Source organism: Vanessa cardui, chromosome 24 (genome assembly GCF_905220365.1).
Source record: "Vanessa cardui chromosome 24, ilVanCard2.1, whole genome shotgun sequence".
Lineage (NCBI taxonomy): Eukaryota > Metazoa > Arthropoda > Insecta > Lepidoptera > Nymphalidae > Vanessa > Vanessa cardui.
The window spans coordinates 6,758,779-6,778,968 of NC_061146.1; the positions used below are offsets into that span (position 1 = coordinate 6,758,779).

General features: G+C 34.2%; 1 protein-coding gene across 3 annotated transcripts in view; it reads left to right on the forward strand.

Moving 5' to 3' along the window:
• The window catches only part of LOC124540300 (RNA-binding protein fusilli), a 121,604-nt gene extending 102,760 nt beyond the window's left edge, over positions 1-18,844 (forward strand). Inside the window, exons 7-17 of one of the 3 annotated variants that reach the window (XR_006967130.1) lie at positions 3,125-3,235; positions 4,156-4,288; positions 4,739-4,876; positions 5,504-5,719; positions 8,307-8,474; positions 9,305-9,385; positions 9,580-9,696; positions 9,772-9,856; positions 14,950-15,077; positions 15,685-18,597; positions 18,629-18,844. Coding sequence is in view for 2 of the 3 variants with exons in the window: in XM_047117777.1 (XP_046973733.1) it covers positions 3,125-3,235; positions 4,156-4,288; positions 4,739-4,876; positions 5,504-5,719; positions 8,307-8,474; positions 9,305-9,385; positions 9,580-9,696; positions 9,772-10,368 (1,561 nt within the window). In the remaining variant the exon portion in view is untranslated. Of the gene's footprint in view, positions 1-3,124; positions 3,236-4,155; positions 4,289-4,738; positions 4,877-5,503; positions 5,720-8,306; positions 8,475-9,304; positions 9,386-9,579; positions 9,697-9,771; positions 12,373-14,949; positions 15,078-15,684 lie in introns of those variants that run through there. The other 2 variants (XM_047117779.1, XM_047117777.1) reach the window with 2 other exon arrangements.
• Positions 18,845-20,190: the final 1,346 nt, after the last annotated feature.

Here is a 20,190-nt window from a genome sequence, read left to right on the forward strand (position 1 = left end):
GACGTATTCATGACGCAGGCACGGCGTGACCGCAGTAAGTACTCTGATAAAAACAGAAATATCGCTTGAAAATCCGTGATTTTTAATTTGATATTTGTATCTAGGAATATTATAGATCTCTTCAACTTTCTTTTCTGCCTTTTTAATTAAGAAATCTTGATTATATATAATACTAGCGACCCTTCACACGGCTGCAATGCTGATATCAATCAAATCAAATCAAAATAAACTTTATTCAAGTAGTCTTTTACAAGCACTTTTGAATCGTTATTTTGCAATTAAGTGAAGCTACCACCGGTTCGGAAAGTAGATTCTACCGAGAAGAACCGGCAAGAAACTCAGTAGTTACTCTTTTTTAACATTTAAAAATACAAAGTCGTGTTAGTTAAATACAATTATTTAAATTAATATATCCTGCGTGGAAGTGAACAGGTACTAGCTCCACGCTTTTTTATCATCTATAAAATCTTGTATTGAATAATATGCTTTTTCTACCAACTTACTACAGAATGACAATATTCACGACAAACCTCTAAAATAATCAGTGTTTTTCCACTGTATTACGCATGTGTTATACACATAAATCTTCCTCACGAATCAATCTATCAATTAAAAAAAACCGTATCAAAATCTGTTGCGTAATTTTAAAGATCTAAGCATACATAGGGACAGCGATACGAGAGTTTGTTTTATGCTATTTAATTATGATTTTAGATATAATTTTGTTGTATCATATTCTAAGTGACTTTTTTTTAAATGTGTTTCTATTTCCGTATCCGGTTGGCAGCAATCTTCGGAGTAGGCCAACATACCACCCTTATCATATCATTTAGAAAAGTAATCGGTGTTAAAGATATCTCTATCAGCCAACGATAAAAAGCAAATGATTAAGTTTGGTTTAGTAATTAAAACATAATCTAAATAGTCCATAATGCGCATGTACTTAGTGATTTAGCCGACGTTTTTCACACGGTACAGCTATACTGGTCTAGACATATAAATAATATAATAATCTGGTCTTATTAAGATCCCGGCAAGTGCAAGTCGGAATTACGCATAAGGTTCCGTACCTGCCGTACAAGTACTTAATACTGAAAGATATTTTTTTATGGAATAGGTTGGCGGACGAGCATATGGGTCACCATCGCCCATTGACGATGACGCTTTCAGAAATATTAACTATTCCTTACATCGTCAATGCGCTACCAATCTTGGGAACTAAGATTCTATGTCCCTTGTGCCTGTAGTTATACTGGCTCACTCGCCCTTCAAACCGGAACACAACAATACTGCGTACTGTTGTTTAGATAGAATATCTGATGAGTGGTTGGTACCTACCCAGAAGGGCTTGCACACAACGCCCTACCAAGGAACCGGATACCGGTGTTCGGTATTTTCTTGTATATGTGGATTCTTCGTAACATTCTTTATATATTTTCTTTCTTTAGCGGAGCGAAGTAGTCGCGCACTTGTCTAACATATCAGCGTTACTTAAACAACGTTACGAAAATATTAATCTTCAGTCTGTAGAAAGTAAACGTTAATAAAATCATTTATAAATAAAAAAAATAGTTTATCACATCGATAAAGTAAATTGATTAGTGTATTAAGCTCGTCGTATCAGTTATTTATTTCGATAAGTAACGGTGACTAATTTTTTTTTAAATACGTTATTATTGATAATATTTAATAAATTACTTAATAATTAATATACAGATTGCGTATCCAGGTGAGCGATAGTGTGTTTTTGTTTTTAGATTCTATCTATTTTTCATCACCAAACGTGTGCCGAGATAGCCCAGTGGTTAGAACGCGTGCATCTTTACCAATGATTTTGGGTTCAAACCCAGGCAAGCACCACTATATGTATGTGCTTAATTTGTGTTTATAATTCGTCTCGTGCTCGGCGGTGAAGGAAAACATCGCGAGGAAACTTGCATGTTTCTAATTTCATTGAAATTCTGCCACGTGTGTATTTCACCAACCCGCATTGGAACAGCGTGGTGGAATATGTTCCAAGCCCTCTCCTTAATGGGAGAGGAGGCCATTAGGCCAGCAGTGGGAAATTTACAGGCTGTCACTTTACTAAACATGTGGTTTATTCCAATCGTAAAAACAGTTACGATTAACAAACTTTTTATACTTTAGTAGTCGCCCGCTGGTTTGCTCGCGTCTTAGCGTGTTTGTTGTCATGTTTTAGGCAAAAAAGCCTATGTCCTTTCTTGGAGGTCAAGTCATACCATCATCATCCTCCTTATCCCAATATTATTCGGGGTCGGCGCAGCATGTCTTCTCCTTCCACACTTCTCTGTCAGACGTCGTCTCACGAGTAAAATTGTTTCTAACCATATCCTCTTTCACACAATCCATCCATCGTTTCCTTGGTCGTCCTCTACCTCTATATCCGTCCACATCCATGCTCAAGGACTTCCTCACAATATGTTCCTCATTCCTCCGCATTACATGTCCATACCATGATAGCCGCCTTCCACATAACTTCTCGGCTATCGGTGTCACTATAGATCAAGTCATTCCAAATGTCATCAAATTCGGATCAGTGGTTTGGTCGTGAAAGAGCGACAGAAAAACAGACTTAATTTCACATTTATAATATATATATAGATTGTACTCCACAAATTTAAAATAATAGAATTAAATATGGGTACAGTCTAAATAAAAGAAGCGTTCGATTTTGGCGACTTATCGCTACATAGCTATCTCTTCCAGGTCACCGACGGTGTAGGCTATAGCTCATAGAATATGGGATGGGGTGGTGCTGTATAACATATAAAATAACATAAATAAAATAAAAATATTTTTTTAACAAACATATAAATATCAAACCTTAGATTTATATTAGACATAGATTAGAATCTTACAAAAACTACTTTCCTCTCAATAGCGTTAACCCGCCTTATCGCGTTGGTTTTACTGAATTCATTTTGTGAAGTTACAAAAATGTTTTAATAATAATAATTAATACGTATACTATTAAGACAACAAGTACAGTGTTATCCATATCTTAAAAGTATGTTAAGAATAAGGATCAATTAATAAAAGTGTCAATAAATTTTTACCTATTGAAGTTATATCGCCAGTATTGATAAAGTTTTCTTTGTTGCAGCTCAAAAGACGATGATATTGACGGCAACTGTATAGTACGAGCTAGAGGTCTTCCCTGGCAATCATCAGACCAGGACATCGCTAAATTCTTCCGAGGACTCAATGTGGCAAAGTAAGAATCACAGGCTAACCATCAGTGGGTTCGTTGAACTCTCAAAGGCCTCACAATTGAAAACTAACTTACATTGATACAATATTATGATACATCTATCTATATTTAAGTATGAGGCTAGATGGCTCAATGGTTAGAGCGTGTACATCTTAAGCGATTATTGCAGGTTCAAACCCTGACAAAAACCACTTAATTTTCATGTGCTTAATTTATAATTCACCTCGAGTTTGGCGGTGAAAGAAAACATCGTGAGGAAACTTACATGTGTCTAATTTCAACGAAATATTACCACATGTGAATCCACTAAAGCGCACTGGAATAGTGATTGAAAATGTGGTGGAATATGCTCTTAATCTTCTTCTCAAAAAAGGCCTTTTCAACAGTGGGAAATTTACAGGCTGTTACTAATATTTATATGTATAATTACTATCACTTCGCTTAGTACTTTCTGCCATTGCACATTGTATGCTGGTTGTAGGTTTTGAGTTTTTCTAACAGTATTAAAATCAAAATATACTTTAATCAAAGTAGACTTTTACAAGCATTTTTGTATCGTCATTTAAAAAATATATTCAGTGAAGCTACCACCGGTTCGGAAAGTAGATTATACCGAGAAGAACCGGCAAGAAACTCAGTAGTTAATCTTTATCAACATTTAAAAATACAGTCATGTTAGTTAAATATATGTAATTACATACATATGTATGTAATATATCCTGCCTGTCAACAAGTATTAAATCCACGCTTTTTATCATATGTATAATCTTGTATTGAATAATATGCCTTCTTTACCCAAGCATTTTTTAGAAAAATATATAAATTTACGAAACGGCAAAGTTAAAAATGTCTGTGGATTTTAATCGATTCTGTGCAAGTCAATGATGATGTAAATAAAGTAAGGGTTGTTTTGTGTGTGTCAGGGGTGGAGTAGCTCTGTGCCTCTCCCCTCAGGGTCGACGCAACGGTGAGGCGCTCGTGCGCTTCGTGTCTCAGGAACACAGGGACATGGCGCTGAAACGGCATAAGCACCACATCGGGCCGCGGTACATCGAGGTAAGCATCCTTAACTAGACCAGGGCTTGTGCTGACCACGAAAATATTACCTTTGGAATCTTTTAAGCTAAGTCAGACAAAATTCTTAAGACTTAAATTGTAGCTTGACTGCATAAAGAATATTTATGGAATTGTGGATATGTCTAGTGAAAAAGCAATAACTTTAAAACATATCGTATCATAGTATAAAACAAAGTCGCTTACCACTGTCTGTCCTTATGATTAGATCTTTAAAATTACGCAACGGATTTTGTTGCGGTGTTTTTTTGTTACACATAGAGTGATTCAAGAGGAAGTTTTTTGTATATAATACATGGACAATATAGTAAAGAAACAAGAAAAAAAAGTAGTATACTTAGTATACTCAGTATCAGCATTGCATACGTGCGAAGCCGGGGTTGCTAGTGATATAATATAACTATATATCTCTATATATTTCATCTCGTTCAGGTGTACCGTGCCAGCGGTGAGGACTTCTTGTCCGTGGCGGGCGGTGCCACGTGCGAGGCGGCCGCATTTCTGTCACGTGGGGCGCAGGTTATAGTGCGCATGCGCGGCCTGCCCTACGACGCGACTCCACAGCAAGTGGTGAGTTGAAGTACTTTACGATTTAAAAACGAGTGTTGCCATGAACGCAACATAAAAAATACTAGTGTTTACGAAACAATTTTGCTTATAAATAAATATAATAAAGTTATACTTAAAAATCGACGAACTCCATGGTCGAGTAGTGTGTACACCGGTTTTTATGGGTACGCCACTCCGAGGTCCCGGGTTCGCTTCCCGGTCGAGTGGATGTAGATTACCATTAGTTTTCTATGTTGTCTTGAGTCGGGGTTTTTGTGGTACCGTCGTTACTCTTGTTTTGTTATTTACCATAACACAAGTGCTTTAGTTACTTACTTTGGGATTAGAGCAATGTATGTGATGTTGTCTCATATTTATTTATTATTATTTATTAAAATAGCTAGTAGTTATCTATACTAATACTAAAATATAATCTGAACCGAATTTGATGAAATTAGTTGTGAAGCAAGCTTGACCTCCAAGGAAGGATATAGGCTAATATATATATAATATAATATATAACCAATCCACTACAAAGGGGATCGAAGCCGCGGGCAATAACTAGTATAAACATGCATTACGTATATTGTCTATGTGCTGGACAAAATATTATTATGTAAGGTTGGTCTAACAAAATATGTTTTTCAGTTGGAATTTTTCTCAACTGGCGATGACCCAGTCCAAGTGCTCGATGGTGCTGAGGGCGTTTTGTTCGTGAGGCGAGCGGACGGCAGAGCGACGGGTGACGCCTTCGTCCTTTTCGCCAAAGAGGATGACTCGCCGAAGGCTCTCTCGCGACATCGCAAGCTGATAGGGGCACGATATATTGAGCTATTCCGATCTACGACAGCTGAGGTCCAACAGGTAATTAATTTGAGTAATTTATTGGTCAGAGTTATCTTAATGTGTCATTTAAAATTGTAACTTATCCCTTCCGTAATAAGTCTCAAAACACCTTTTTCGCCGTCAATATTATCTACTGCAAAAATTTCAAACAATTTAAGAAACATAATTAAAAATAAACATAACTTACGTAATAAGTCTCAAAACACCTTTTTCACCGTCAATATTGTTATCCTACTGCAAAGACTTCAAACAATTTGAGAAACATAATTAAAAACAAATTACATAACTTACTGTCAAAATAAGGTCTTATGTAATATTAAACTCTACTTTTTAAGACGTTCGCCTAAATAAAAAAAAAATTTAAAACAAACGAGCAAGAAATCACAGATGTTTATTAGTTCGAAATTATCAAATTATTATTAAACAACAACCTTGTGACTTCTGTAAGTCGTTTTACAATGTCATTTACTATTGTTGCATTATCATAATCACAGATTATAACAATAGATTGAATGATTGTCAATAATCATACTTTATCTGTACTCTTGAATTTCCTAACCTGTTGATAACTTTCGTATCGATGGCGGGAACAATGTTATCTTGATTTTAAAATGGCGGAAAATTCAAGTTAAAATTACATTTCTTGCTATCGGATTCTAGATGCAATTTATATTAAAATAAATAGAAAAATAATATGTCGAAAAAAAGCTCATTGGCAATGGTTCCATAACTGGTTTATATTAGGCTAGATACCGCATGATAATTTTAATAATAATAATGATAAAGATTTATTATCTACAAATGTTAAGTAGTATACAATTATTAAGAACAAAAATATAAATCAGTAAATATAATCTATACAAACTAAAAAAGAAATAGAAAGAGCAAATGATAGTAAAGCGTCCCTTACACATAAGCCTTTTATAAATCAACCTGCATGTTTAATAGATAGTATGAAAATCAAACTTCTTTTTATCATATTTTTATATTGAAGACGTCATCAATGGTTAAATAAACAAAAATAATTTTATACTAACAGCTATTTGAGCAAAAAAAAATTATCAATGGTAGATAATAAGTACCTCTAACATAACGGATAAGAACAAACAAACAAACAGCACTAGATGAATACATGAATATTCAATGGTGCCTGGGTTTGAACCCGCAATCATCGGCTTAGTTGCACCCGTTCTAACCGCTGGGCCATCTCGGTTCGTGTATACACATAGCAGAAACTCATTTTATTTGTAAAGACGAGTAAAGATAGATTAACTCTATTCCGATCAATTTCAAATAGAACAAACATTGGCCCATACGAAATTCACTAACAATACGTAATATTTGGTGCACTATCGTGCATTGTTGGCAGAATTTATAAAACAATAATGAATGTTAAATCGTTTTCGAACCGGTTGTATCCAGTATTCATTATTTAGATCATAAAATTGGACATTTCATACACACAAAATCGATTTGAATGTTTTATTGAAACGCTTTTTCATATCTCACTAATTTTCTCGAATGTGTTTGATAAGAAAAACTGTTACTAGACTTTTTGACATTAGAAATAGGCCCTAAGAAAGTTTATTCGAAGCTGAAATAGAATTATTAATAACAATAGTCAGATAAAAAAATATCGCATATATACCAATGTTATTATTTCTTATTTAATATTAAGGAACAACCTAAAATTTTCTCTTTTTAAGTAGTTTTGACCATGTGGTCCATTCTGGTCTAATGTGGCGTCTACACAGGTAGCAAAATGTCATTCATAAATTCAACCATATATCATTAACTGTGACAACCAATTTGCTCCTAAAAAGCAGCATCGCGCCTTCATTAACAAACTGTTGCAAAAAAAAAACAAATTAGCAAATACAATAGAACTATATTGCAAAGCCAGCACGTTATTTGTAATAATGGCAAAAAGAAATAAGCCAAGTGTCAAATCACAGGGAAAACTAAAATAAGACGAAAAAGTCGTACAAAAACAGACCATTAGGATAGCGATGTAAAAACTACCTCCGGCCTTGGACTGCGGAGGTTTATACGATTAGGTATAATGACAGATACAATACGAGATACTTTGTTCACACGCTAACTCTGACAATGTTTAATGTGACAGTTTGTGGTAATATTGTTACTTATGTGCAGCCTGCCCTTGGAATACACGGTAAGATCTGACCTTGCGTACACTCAACCACAGATATACATAAGACGTAAAGACTATACTAAATATATAGCATATACAACCTTTTTCTATTAAATTTATAAAAAAATTGATACAGTTTAAACAATTTTCTTATGTTATTAGTTAGCATATAGGCCATGTGATGGTAAGTGGTCACCACTGCCCATAGACAAAGGCGCTGTAAGAAGCATTAACCATTCCTTTCTTAGCCAATGCGTCACCAACCTTAGAAACTAAGATGTTATGTTCATTGTGCCTGTAGCTACACTGGCTCACTTACAGTGTACAGTACTTAGTACTTTGGTTAAGCGGTAGAATACCTGATGAGTAGGTGGTACCCACCCAAAGCCCTACCACCAAGTTAATAATTTCGCACGTTTACGGATCATTTATTTATGATTATCATCATCTCAGGTACTCAATCGGTCGTTGGAAACTCGGACCAGTCAAGCCAGCACGCCGTCCACAGCGAGCGCGCCGACCGAAGGCCTACTGCCAGTGGCGCTGGTCCCACAGCACGTCATCACTTCCGGCACCGCCAAGGACTGTGTGAGACTCAGGGGACTGCCTTATGAAGCCCAAGTGAGTATATACAACAACAACAGCCTGTAAATTCCCACTGCTGGGCTAAAGGCCTCTTCTCCCTTTGAGGAGAAGGTGTGAAACATATTCCACCACGCTGTTCCAATGCGGGTTGGTGGAATACACATGCGGCAGAATTTCTATGAAATTTGTCACATGCAGGTTTCCTCACGATGTTTTCCTTCACCGCTGAGCACGAGATGAATTATTAAGACAAATTAAGCACATGAATCAGCGGTGCTTGCCTGGGTTTGAACCCGCAATCATCGGTTAAGATGCACGCGTTCTAACCATTGGGCCATCTCGACTCTTGTAGTGAGTATATGTTACTACATAATCTTTTTAGTATCTTCGAAAACTCATGAACTCATGGAGAGTTTATGGACCATATTAATATGTTTCGAGTAAAATGCAGCCCAAATAATAAGAAGGCATTGTAGACTTGAAAGATTTACAGAGTGTGAAGATTCAAAACTCAAATTCTTTTATTCAATATAAAGTCACTACATCTACTTATTGATAGTCAAATGAAACAGTACAACCAAAGAACGGTGTATATGTATTTGCACTGTAATAACTCCTGCGCAGTTGACTAATATCCATTGAGAACTAGGATTATTGCTATGTACAACAAATGTGCTCCTACGTACAACAAGAACATACAGCATTACCGTATATCGACAAAGTTTTGTCTTGAAGGTTATCAGAAGGTTAATTTGGCTTGTAATATCGTGAACTGCCACAATGCCATGGCAAACGCAATTAATATATTTATTTGATCAGTGGCATAAATGAATGAGTATTTATCTAACCTATGCTGTATCCCGCAGGTTGAACACATTCTGACGTTCCTGGACGAGTTTGCGAAGAACATCGTTATGCAAGGCGTCCACATGGTGTACAATTCACAAGTAAATAGCTTTTCAATTTATTTTCCCTTTTAGGCAATTTTACTAGAGTTTCAGTAAATAATAAGTTGTCTATCAAATCTCTGTTTTCTTTGTGTTCCATAACCATATAATTTAATCAGAAGAAATTGCATATCTCAAAACAAAATATCAAACAAATTGTCAATTTTGTATAACCAAAAATGTGTATCGACCAGGGCCATCCGAGCGGTGAAGCGTTTATCCAAATGGATAGCGAGGCCAGCGCCTTCCTGTGCGCGCAGCAGAAACACCACCGGTACATGACCTTCGGCAAGAAGCAGCGCTACATCGAGGTAACGTGACCGACCTGTTCGTTGAGCCCCCCCCCCTCGCTCGGCAACGAATCGCTCACCGCTCTCGGCCCGCAGGTGTTCCAGTGCTCCGGCGACGACATGAACCTGGTGCTGACCGGCGGCGTCACCCCCGCCACCTCCCCCAAGGTGCTCTCCCCCGGTACGTTGCTCTCCCCCCCGCCGCCCGCGCCCCGCCTCCTGGCGCAGCACATCGCGCACCAGAACCTCCTGGCCCGGCAGCACGAGAACCTGCTGCTGTCCCTGCGCCCCCCCCTCGTGCCCTTCCTGCCCTACATGCGCTCGCCCGCGCCGCCCTACCCCGGCCTGCCCGTGCTCCCGCAGCCGTCCGTGCTGCCCACCAAGCGCACGTACGAGCGCGCCTTCGCGGGCGGCGACGGCTCGCCCGCCAAGCGGCCGTACGCGCTGCCGCCGCAGCTGGCGCCGCAGCTGTCGCTGCCGCTGCTGTCCTACGCCCCGTCCGCGCCCGTGTTCTCCTACGCCAACTCCAGCCCCATGCTCCCCTCGTACAGCGCGCTGTCGTCGCTGCCCACCGCGCTGCCGGCCGGCTACGGCACGGCGCTGTCGGCCGCGCTGCCCGCCTCCATCTCCTCGCCCTTCCCCTCGCTGTCCATGTCCATGTTCCCCACCTACCCCTACTACCCCGGCGTGTAGGCTACCTACTACCCAGGGCGCCGCGCCCGCAACCACAGGGTAACGAAATGACAATAAGCTCAAATACGTTAGTGCCTTCGCGTTAGACTAGGTTGTACCGCGTACCGATACTTTTACTTAGCGTAATGTTAGATGTATGAATTTAGATCGTCGATTTCTGTATCGCTCGAGATATGAACTGCGGCAGTTTTTGCAGCTTCTTTAGTAAGTTTACGTCGTAATCAGTTATTTGTTGATTATATACCGACTTTAATCGTTGTTGAACTTTAGATATATTTTTAAGTGAACCCGAGGTTGTTTATGACAATTAGCGTATATTGTAAGTTTGCTTTATCTGTGGATCGTACGATCGAAGAGTGTGATTTTGAATTTAGACATTCCGCGAGCAATGTATTTGCCCATTCCGCAAGGCTGACCGAAAGTCTGAGAAAGTTAATCTAGTACTTATCGCACCGACGGAATTAAATCTTAGGTACTTAACTCGTTCCGATGTATGTCAGTGACGCACCCGTGTTTAGTTTTACGTTTTGTTTTTTATATTTTTGTTTAGATTAATTCGTTTGTTGACGCACTGTTAGTGATGAATTTAATTATTAATTATAAGTATTGCTTTTAACGCGATTAGTTTTAGAGTATTCGTGTGTCAGTTGGCGGTGTTGTTTCTGTAATATTCGCAAACGTTCGAAAATGTTCGTTCCACTGTCATTATCCCCTCCATCCTCCCACGACTCAAATCATCCAAATTAACCTTTATATTTAATATACACGATAAACCATTGTTCGTTACCTCACACCACATAATCTAGTTTATATATAAAATTATGTTTATAACGTATTTTCAAATAAATTACCTTAAATTAAATTTGAAAAAACGTTAATTTAAATAATAATTAAACCTATCATTGTCTATGGTGTTGCCATTGTCTCAAATTCACTAGGTTTGGGGGCTTTAGTCACGATTTGGTGTAATGGCTAATATTTGTTCTGTCATATATTATATAAAGTACAACTTCGACAGTTATATCTAACCTCTGGTCGATTCGACGATATCAAATTTTATAGAATAATATAAAATTATAATGTGTTAATTTCTGATCATATTACTCTATGGTTACTAGCTAAGCATAGACTAAAATCAATTCAAATATGAAACCTATACAGTAGGTTGTTTATTATAATGAACTGGCAACATTAGCTACGACCGCGGAGTAATATGATCGTTCAAAATATATATCCGTACGGGTTGTGTTATGGAAAATGAGCATGGACTTTGGATATAATCGGTAAGTGTTGCACTTTATGAATAAAAACATTAATAACGTTGTTCCTCGGAGAGTCGGGTTTGGCATGGTTTTATTATCTGTATTGTGCATGGACGACGATGATAACATCGCTTCTAGCGTTCGTTAGCCGTTTTCCAGAGCACAGCGCGGCCGGTAGTATCTGTATGTTATTGTTTAATACAAATGTACACGATTATAGCTTTATCTTGGTACTCTGGATATGAACTATGAATTGACTGACAGTTCTACCATAGATTAAAATATATTTAATTAATTTTTTTTATAATATTAGAGTAAATTTAGTTTATGGTAGAACTGTCGATATTGTTCCTATGTTATTAGCCCCAACGGCTAGCCCCTGCTTTATAATGTTAAGGAGAATAGGGCTTAGTGTCTTCCGATAGTCTATGGTAAGTGCCTCCAGTCATCTACACGCACAAGCTTCCCGTCTATCTCTCAAGCCTTCTTTCGCTTTATAATTCTTTGTTATTCTACTGGACTGGGATATTTCAATCTTTTTATACATTATATACATACCAATTGATACTTTTCGAAACATTAAATTCGTTTAAAAAAACAAAAATTCAAAACTAAAACCGTCAATAAAATTTTCTGCTCTATAGTGTAATAGTCAACATTTAATATTGCAAATAAAAATTGGCAACACTTTTTTTCACTTTACTCTATCTCATCAAACTTGTCTATGTATAGAGTTGTCTTTTAAAATAATCAGATTGAAATATCTTAGCGTGTAGTGACTGGGGGAGGTGGTGTGAGGAAACATTCGTTTTGTTCCGGATAAGCTTGTTTAACATTTGTCGAATCTTCGATTTTGAACTTTATGTTCGCACATTAAGGTATAAAATGGTGATATTTGAACTCACTCTCTTTTAATACTGTAATGGTGACAATAACGCTAAACATATATCATAACAGATTTTATGAATATAACGAAAAAGTTTTTATATGTTTTTGATAAATAATATTTTTTATTTAAATAGCGTTATTGGTGTACCATTGTATACAGGGGTCAAATTTGAAATGAATAGACATAAGAAGAGTAACATACATTAGATGTAAGGTATTATAAATCAAGTTTTTTTTTTCTAATGATAGAGTACAGTTGATTCCATTATGAGTTAACATTATACTAGTTGCCTAATTTTAGTTGCGTACTTTTTAATAAATCAATACTTTTCCGTGTTAGAAATTGGTTATTGCGTTTTTCTGCTATGTGGGTGATTGTGCTATATCTGAGTTAAAGTTGCCTGTACGTAAAACTTGTGAAGGAGGGCTAAATAATTCACTAACACTAGCTTCTACTTGTCTATGGTCCGAGTATTGTATATGTTGTACTAACTTCACGATACGAGTCTACAATGCACGTTGTATATGGTGCGGCACTATGTGGTATAAATATATATAAATATATAATTGCTACAGAAAAACTTCTAGTATATTCGTTGATATAATAGAAAATATCTATATGTTCTCGACGGAATTTTAAAAACATAGACACTGCATAAATCAAAATTTTTTTTTAGTTATGACTAAAAGGAGTTTTCATAAGTTTTCATTTACGCAGTGAATAAATATTATAGTATCCATTATTACTTAACCTGTACACATTATATCTTAACCTTCCTTCACGAGATAACATACACGTATAGCACAATCATGTCCGTCTCCCCTCTCCTAACATAGCTTAATAATTAGTACCTTCTTTAGATAATAAAATGTCTAAATACAAGCCTTTGGGAATATCAAACGGTCAATACGAACCGAAATAAAATCATTTCTTAGTAAAAAGCACAAAAAAGGCTTCTCTTAAAATTCATGATTCAATTTTAAAGGAGAAAATTTAACACAATTTGTTTTTTTTTTTTTTTTGACTGGGCTGAAAAATTTTGAGCTCAGGTCTTTATGATAAAATAAAAAAATGGTGATATTGTTTGTAATTGGTTAAAAATTCTCCTTTAATGATAATAAAAAAAATACAGTCAACATTAATTATGTGCTTTCTAAAATGCATGGAAACTTCGGTGACAGACAGTTACGAATCTTGTAAAATGGGAAAATTCAGAGCTTCAGTGTGTGTAGGAAGTTTTTGTGCTTTCTTAGAAGGAATTAATCGGATGTCATGGGTTAAGGTTGCCCTGAATGTTACACCAAGTAATCATCACAGTAACAGGCGTAAGTATCGACTGTCATGTTGTGGGATCACATCAGTTGCGCTCCTTCCTATTCTTGAGTATCGCATATGTTTAGAGCGACTTCAACAAACTAAACACAAACTATTAGAAATTAGGGGATTTCATTGTGAAAAAAAAAAATATCGAATACTAAATTTAAATTTTTGAAGCGCGATGTCTTAAACTGTCTTTATTTATTTCAAAATTAAAAAAAAAAATAAGTTTCGAAAATAGAATTTGAAAAAAAAAAGTAGTTGAAGTCGCATAGAAGTGGTGCTGAGTACATACTAGGGTACTAGGCGAGCATAAGTTTGGTAAAGTCCGCAGACTAGCTTGGTGGTTGGCGGCATCGGCGACGTGTGTAACAGAGTATTGGTGTAAGTTGCGCACTGCTTTGGTGGACTGTTAATGCGTTCTGAGGCCCTGGTGAGTGTTCATCAATTTAATTACATAACCAACATTGTGTCTGTCCTATGGTCGTAAGTATATAAATGTTTTGCTGGAGTTATTTGTAACATGTGTAACACACCTACAGTCCTATTCTGGATAATAAGAACTCACCTCGTATCTCATTCGTTAAATGTCGAAAAATACTATTCTCTAAGTCTTATTACTATTATAAAATCGTTATCGTATATAAGGGACATTTTACGATCGAGTTTGGCGTTGAGTTTGTTCGTAAAGATCTGCTTGTGTTCATATTATCTTAATTATATATTAATGTTTCAGCAAAACATTTCGAAAGTATGTATTTATGGGTAATTTTCACATGTATCTATTGTAACTGAACAGAATATTATCATGGGATGAAATATAACGAAAATGTATTATCTATCTAAAAATCAATCACAATATATATCAGTTAAAACGCATTCAGTCCAAGACTTACAGACAATAAGTATTACATAGAATGGCTTGTGACAAAAGTACGAACCATAATAAATATTTGTGACTAACAAAGTGCATGAGTAACTTCAACCTAGAGACAAATGATTCATTGATAAATATTATTAAGTAGAGTGTAATAAAATATCAATTCGATCTTTGGACATAATTGCTATTAAATAATAGTGGTAAGTCGTATAATAATGAAACGTGTTGTGTAGGTCCGGTGACGTACTATTACCCAGCGATGGGACCGACTTTACCGCCACCGCTCGTCTACTGGGGATACCCCACGCCGCCAGTGTCGCCGGCGCATTATTACCATCCACCGCACCATCCCCAAACTATGGTAAATAATAAATAATACGATAACCTTCTCAAGTTTTTTTCCCGCTGTTAGATATTTACTGGAAACAGTATTCATGTCAAGATGTGTATCAGTTCTATACTTGAAAGATTAATTTATTTACATAAGAATTATTAACATAAAGTTAAACGTATATATATACGAGCAGAGATGGCCCAGTGGTTAGAACGCGTGCATCTTAACCGATGATTGCGGGTTCAAGCCCAGGCAAGCACCGCTGATTCATGTGCTTAATTTGTCTTTATAATTCATCTCGTGCTCAGCGGTGAAGGAAACCTGCATGTGACAAATTTCATAGAAATTCTGCCACATGTGTATTCCACCAACCCGCATTGGAACAGCGTGGTGGAATATGTTCCAAACCTTCTCCTCTAAGGGAGAGGAGGCCTTTAGCCCAGCAGTGGGAATTTACAGGCTGTTGTTGTTTGTTGTTAAACGTATATAAATATGAATTAAAAATAGTTACTTTATAAATCTTGACCGCGTGGAACGCTAGCATGAATGCTGGCAGAGTTCCAATCTATATTTCTAGTATTCTACTAAGTGTCTAATATAACAAAACAATAAATAAAGTAATTTCATGTTTCAGATACCAGAAGTAGTGTCAGTAGGCGGGGGATCACCATTACCCATACCACCCCCCGCCGCTTGCCCCGAATGGCCTATTTTCATGGTCAATTAGGTGATATTTTAAGATCGTCGAATTTATCTAATTCTTCGTCATCTTTCAAAATTAAGTCATATAAAAATTATATGACAATATCGCTCAAATTTAGATCATAGACGCTTAGTTATATCCCAATAGATATAAAATAATATATTTCTATAATTGTAGAAGCGATAAGCTCTATGCAATACCGTAGTTTTCCTTACAAACCAAAGTGTTACAAATTGCTTATGTAATAAAACGTCACATAGATAACGCAAATATATTTCAATTTTTTAATCTGCGTACAAAGAATATTTAACAAATCCACGTTATACATAAATTAAGAAAATTATTTAAACAATTTTTATTATATATGTTATATATAGTCTATATATTATTTATCAGAAAAAAAAATCTTCGTAAATTTATATTTTATTTTATTATTACTTCTTACTGTTATTATCTGTGTTTTTTTTTTCTTTTTATGAAATTCGTCTTGTGCACTCCTTTCGAATGATATAATTTTCTTTTCTGTCCATTTACAATAAATTAAAAAAAAGATCAAGTTCAAGTTTTCGTAAATATTAAAAAATTATATATAAGTCAAATAATAAATCGCAGCTTGCCAACGAATTCATGAATAATTGATATTATTTCAGTCAATAAACGGCTCAAGTAACGTGATATTATGATATATTTCTCACACTTAGTAAAAGTATATTATGATGTTTTAAGTGAATCAACTATCAATGTTACTCGAAACCAACGAGTATATCGTTTTAAGATATGAAGTTTAAACTTTACATAATAAATGTATCATCGCATGTTTATAATGTTCATATTAAATATTTTATTTATTGTTAATCATTTGGATAGTAAGGAAGGATTTTATTAAATGAAATAAAATAATATATTCTTAGTTTAAACTATAATATGTAATAGGTACACCTATTATTCAATTAATTTTCTATTTATAAACATTAGACGTATGGCGCCAAGTAAATTAAAAGATAAAAAAAAAAAAACTTTTCCATAGTTAAATTATTATATGTTTTAGCTTAGTCATCATTAAAACGTTTCTCGAAAAACAGTGATATTAAGGTGCTGATTCACGTTTTAGCAAAGAACCAAATATCTACTTGTAATCATTTATAAATTTAGTGTAAGACAACGCTCAATTAGTGTAGAAAATAGAGTTAAAATTAAGACAAACAGAACTATATGTAATGCCATAAGAATAAGTTGACGAAATCTGACTATTTATACTTTTTTTTTTAATTCGAAGTTTAAAATATTTAAAAAGGCAATAATAATAATTCGTCAAAATAAGTAAACGCATAAAATAAATATATACAAATAATTTAACAGTGATAATATTTAAATATAATTTTCTTCGTCATTCTACATCGAGGTTTCATGTTTATTTTTCTAATTTTTTTAAAGCAAATAAAAAATAATCAAATACGATTATAACCAAAATTTTAAATTTCTGCAGTCTGAAACGAAGGAAAACGTTTAAAAAAAAATTAGTTATACAATTATATGACATCGAATCATTTTGAAACAAACCAATATAATTTGAACTGAAATAATAAAATACAAATTTTTATAAATTGCGAACAGTCACAAAATCATTAATCTCATTAATTTAAACAAAATAGTATAATTTAGTGAAATACTTGATGCCCTACAGCTATAACAGGATAAATGTTAGTGTTAAATTTAGTTCTTCTATTTAGTTCAAGAATCAGCATAATACTTATGTTAGTTGATTAAGGTATAAAACAACAAAATCAAACGTCTTCCGATTGTTTTATAAATAGTTTATCTTTAATTCGTCACTTGTGATAAGATGAATTAGTATAATACTATATTATAATAAATTAATTAGAATGTAATTAATATAGAAAATGAAGAAAAAAATCTATTGGATATCTTTTTTGATTCGATATTAACAAAAAAATACTTAAATATCAATTGCACGAAATTCTAAAATCAGTAAAATTTATACTCCATTTCGGCTAAATAATATTAAATATATTTCAATTTGTTTCCGTTTCAAAAAAGATTTTATTCGAACATAGTATTTAGTTGTTATAAATTTAGTGCCTTGCAACCCTCGAATCAAACTGGCAGCACTGGAGTATTATTTAGTTAAATCGTTGCATTAAATTGTCTATGGGCTACTAACTTGCCATTAAAACGGTCTCTCCATGCCACTTTGATTCGAGTACTAAGCATGATGGTCAGTTTTAGAATAATTAATAATTCTCTTAATGGACTAGGTTTTTTCCTAAGTACACAACATCACGTCGTTAGTATCTAAATTTAATAAATTTTAGGAAAATATAAAGAAACCTAGTGTTTTTATCCATGACTTCGAAGCAATCATGACTATATTAGTTTAAGTATTCTGTTATTAAAAAAATATATTTTAATTAATAATTATCGTTAAATCTTTGTTAATCATATTCAAAAACTAAAAAAAAGTTTCGTTTTAACAATAGGAGTATTTAAATATTATATATATAATAATCAGGAATCGAATCTGATTATTGATATTTAATATATTTACCTAATAAAATTATATCATTTAAATGTAAAAATATGTAATTCTTTTTTATTTTTTTATTATAAAAATATATTTATATTGTTATCTGTACCGAAATCACAGGAAAAAAATGTCCAGTGATATATTATTCTTTGTTAAGTGATTTTATTAGCGAAATATATAGAATTGTTACCTATGATGTATATGTATTCCTTTATATAAACATTGTTGAAAATATTGACGAGTATATATATTTTAGTGTGTATGTCGTACCACACTCAAATAAAAACAATCAATGAAAAGTAATTACTATGAATTAATATATTAAAAAAGTTTTTTTTTTCTATTTTTGATTGTGCTGTGCACATAATTATTTCGCCAATATTAATTTTGAATATAAATTGAGTGTGGTAGGGACTTTGACTTATTGTTAGATTAGTCAAAATAGATGTGCAATGTTTAGAATTAGATTTGATCTTTAATACCAAAACAGTTTTGGTTTATTATCATACAAAGTAGTGAATTGTTTTAATAAATAAATTAATTATATGTGTCCTTTTATTTAACTTAAATCTTCACCCAATTTTAAATGAAATCAAATGTATTTTTATGTATATTTAATTTAAGTGAATGCAGAATTTAACAAAACAAAACGATAAATCTGAAAGTTACATATTTGCTTGATTAGTTTTCTAATATTTCTTTAAATAAATTGTCAAAATTTGATAAGACGGGCTATTTGCTAGAAAAAGTTGACTGTTATTATAAAATTGACCACCCGGACAAATAAAAAGCAGCCTTACTGCATTCTTAATACTTACATACGAAATATCCTTGCAAAATTATTTATTTATTTGTAAAGCCACACTGCGTACATATCATCATAGGATTTTGTCCCAATTCGATATTACAGCACTTTAAAAAAACAAATTTAAAATATCTATCCATGTTATAATATAATACTAAATTGTATATGATATATTCCAAGCAGCAATTCTTATGAGTTCACTCAGGCTGCAACAAAACAAATCCATTCTGTCTGCTATCGCATTGAGAGTACGTAACGTGCGCGTCAGTGGTGCTTCCTTGAACAACTTGGTTGGCCCGGTGGGCACCGCTAGCAACGACGGTCGATGTTGATGAATATATAAACATAAGGCGGCTTATTAAACATGACCAATTTAAAAATAAAAGGTTCTGTAAAGGCGTTTCAAATGTTCTGTCACAGAACTTTCTCACACATTTTTGCTCAACGTTAAGGCGTAACATACTTGTGTCTAATGAATAAAATAAAACACAAAATCGAATAGTTTAACTTTTATTTGTTAAGTCACCACACTTAGTTATGACACATACGGGATGGAAATCTTAATTTACAATTATAACTAGCAATCCATAAAAAATATTGGAAAGAGCGGGCATCGAACATGGATCGAGACACGTTACACCGACAGATACAACTCTATAGCGTTCAATTATTAATAAAATAGAAAACCTAAGGTAATAAACAACCCGCCATTAACTTATCCACGGCATAGACACCTAAGTCGCATTGCTTCAAGTATTTTAACTAAAATAAATAATATTCGCTGACTTTTATTTAAAAAAAAAAAAAACAACAATCAATATTTTTAAACATATATTCGTAACACTACGTGACGTATATCCAAATTGTCGATTTGTACAAAACAATTTCACTTAGTAATTAACGCTATAGGTACGTAATTAAGTAACAATATCGTTTAAGTAAGCGCGTATTTGAAGTTATTTTATACGTATAGCTCATTCCAACAACTTTGACCTTGATAACCATAGATAATTTATTTCATATTTTACATGAGATAGTCTATGGTTTTCACTTTATTATAGTTTAAGTTGTTAGGTAGAAATTATAA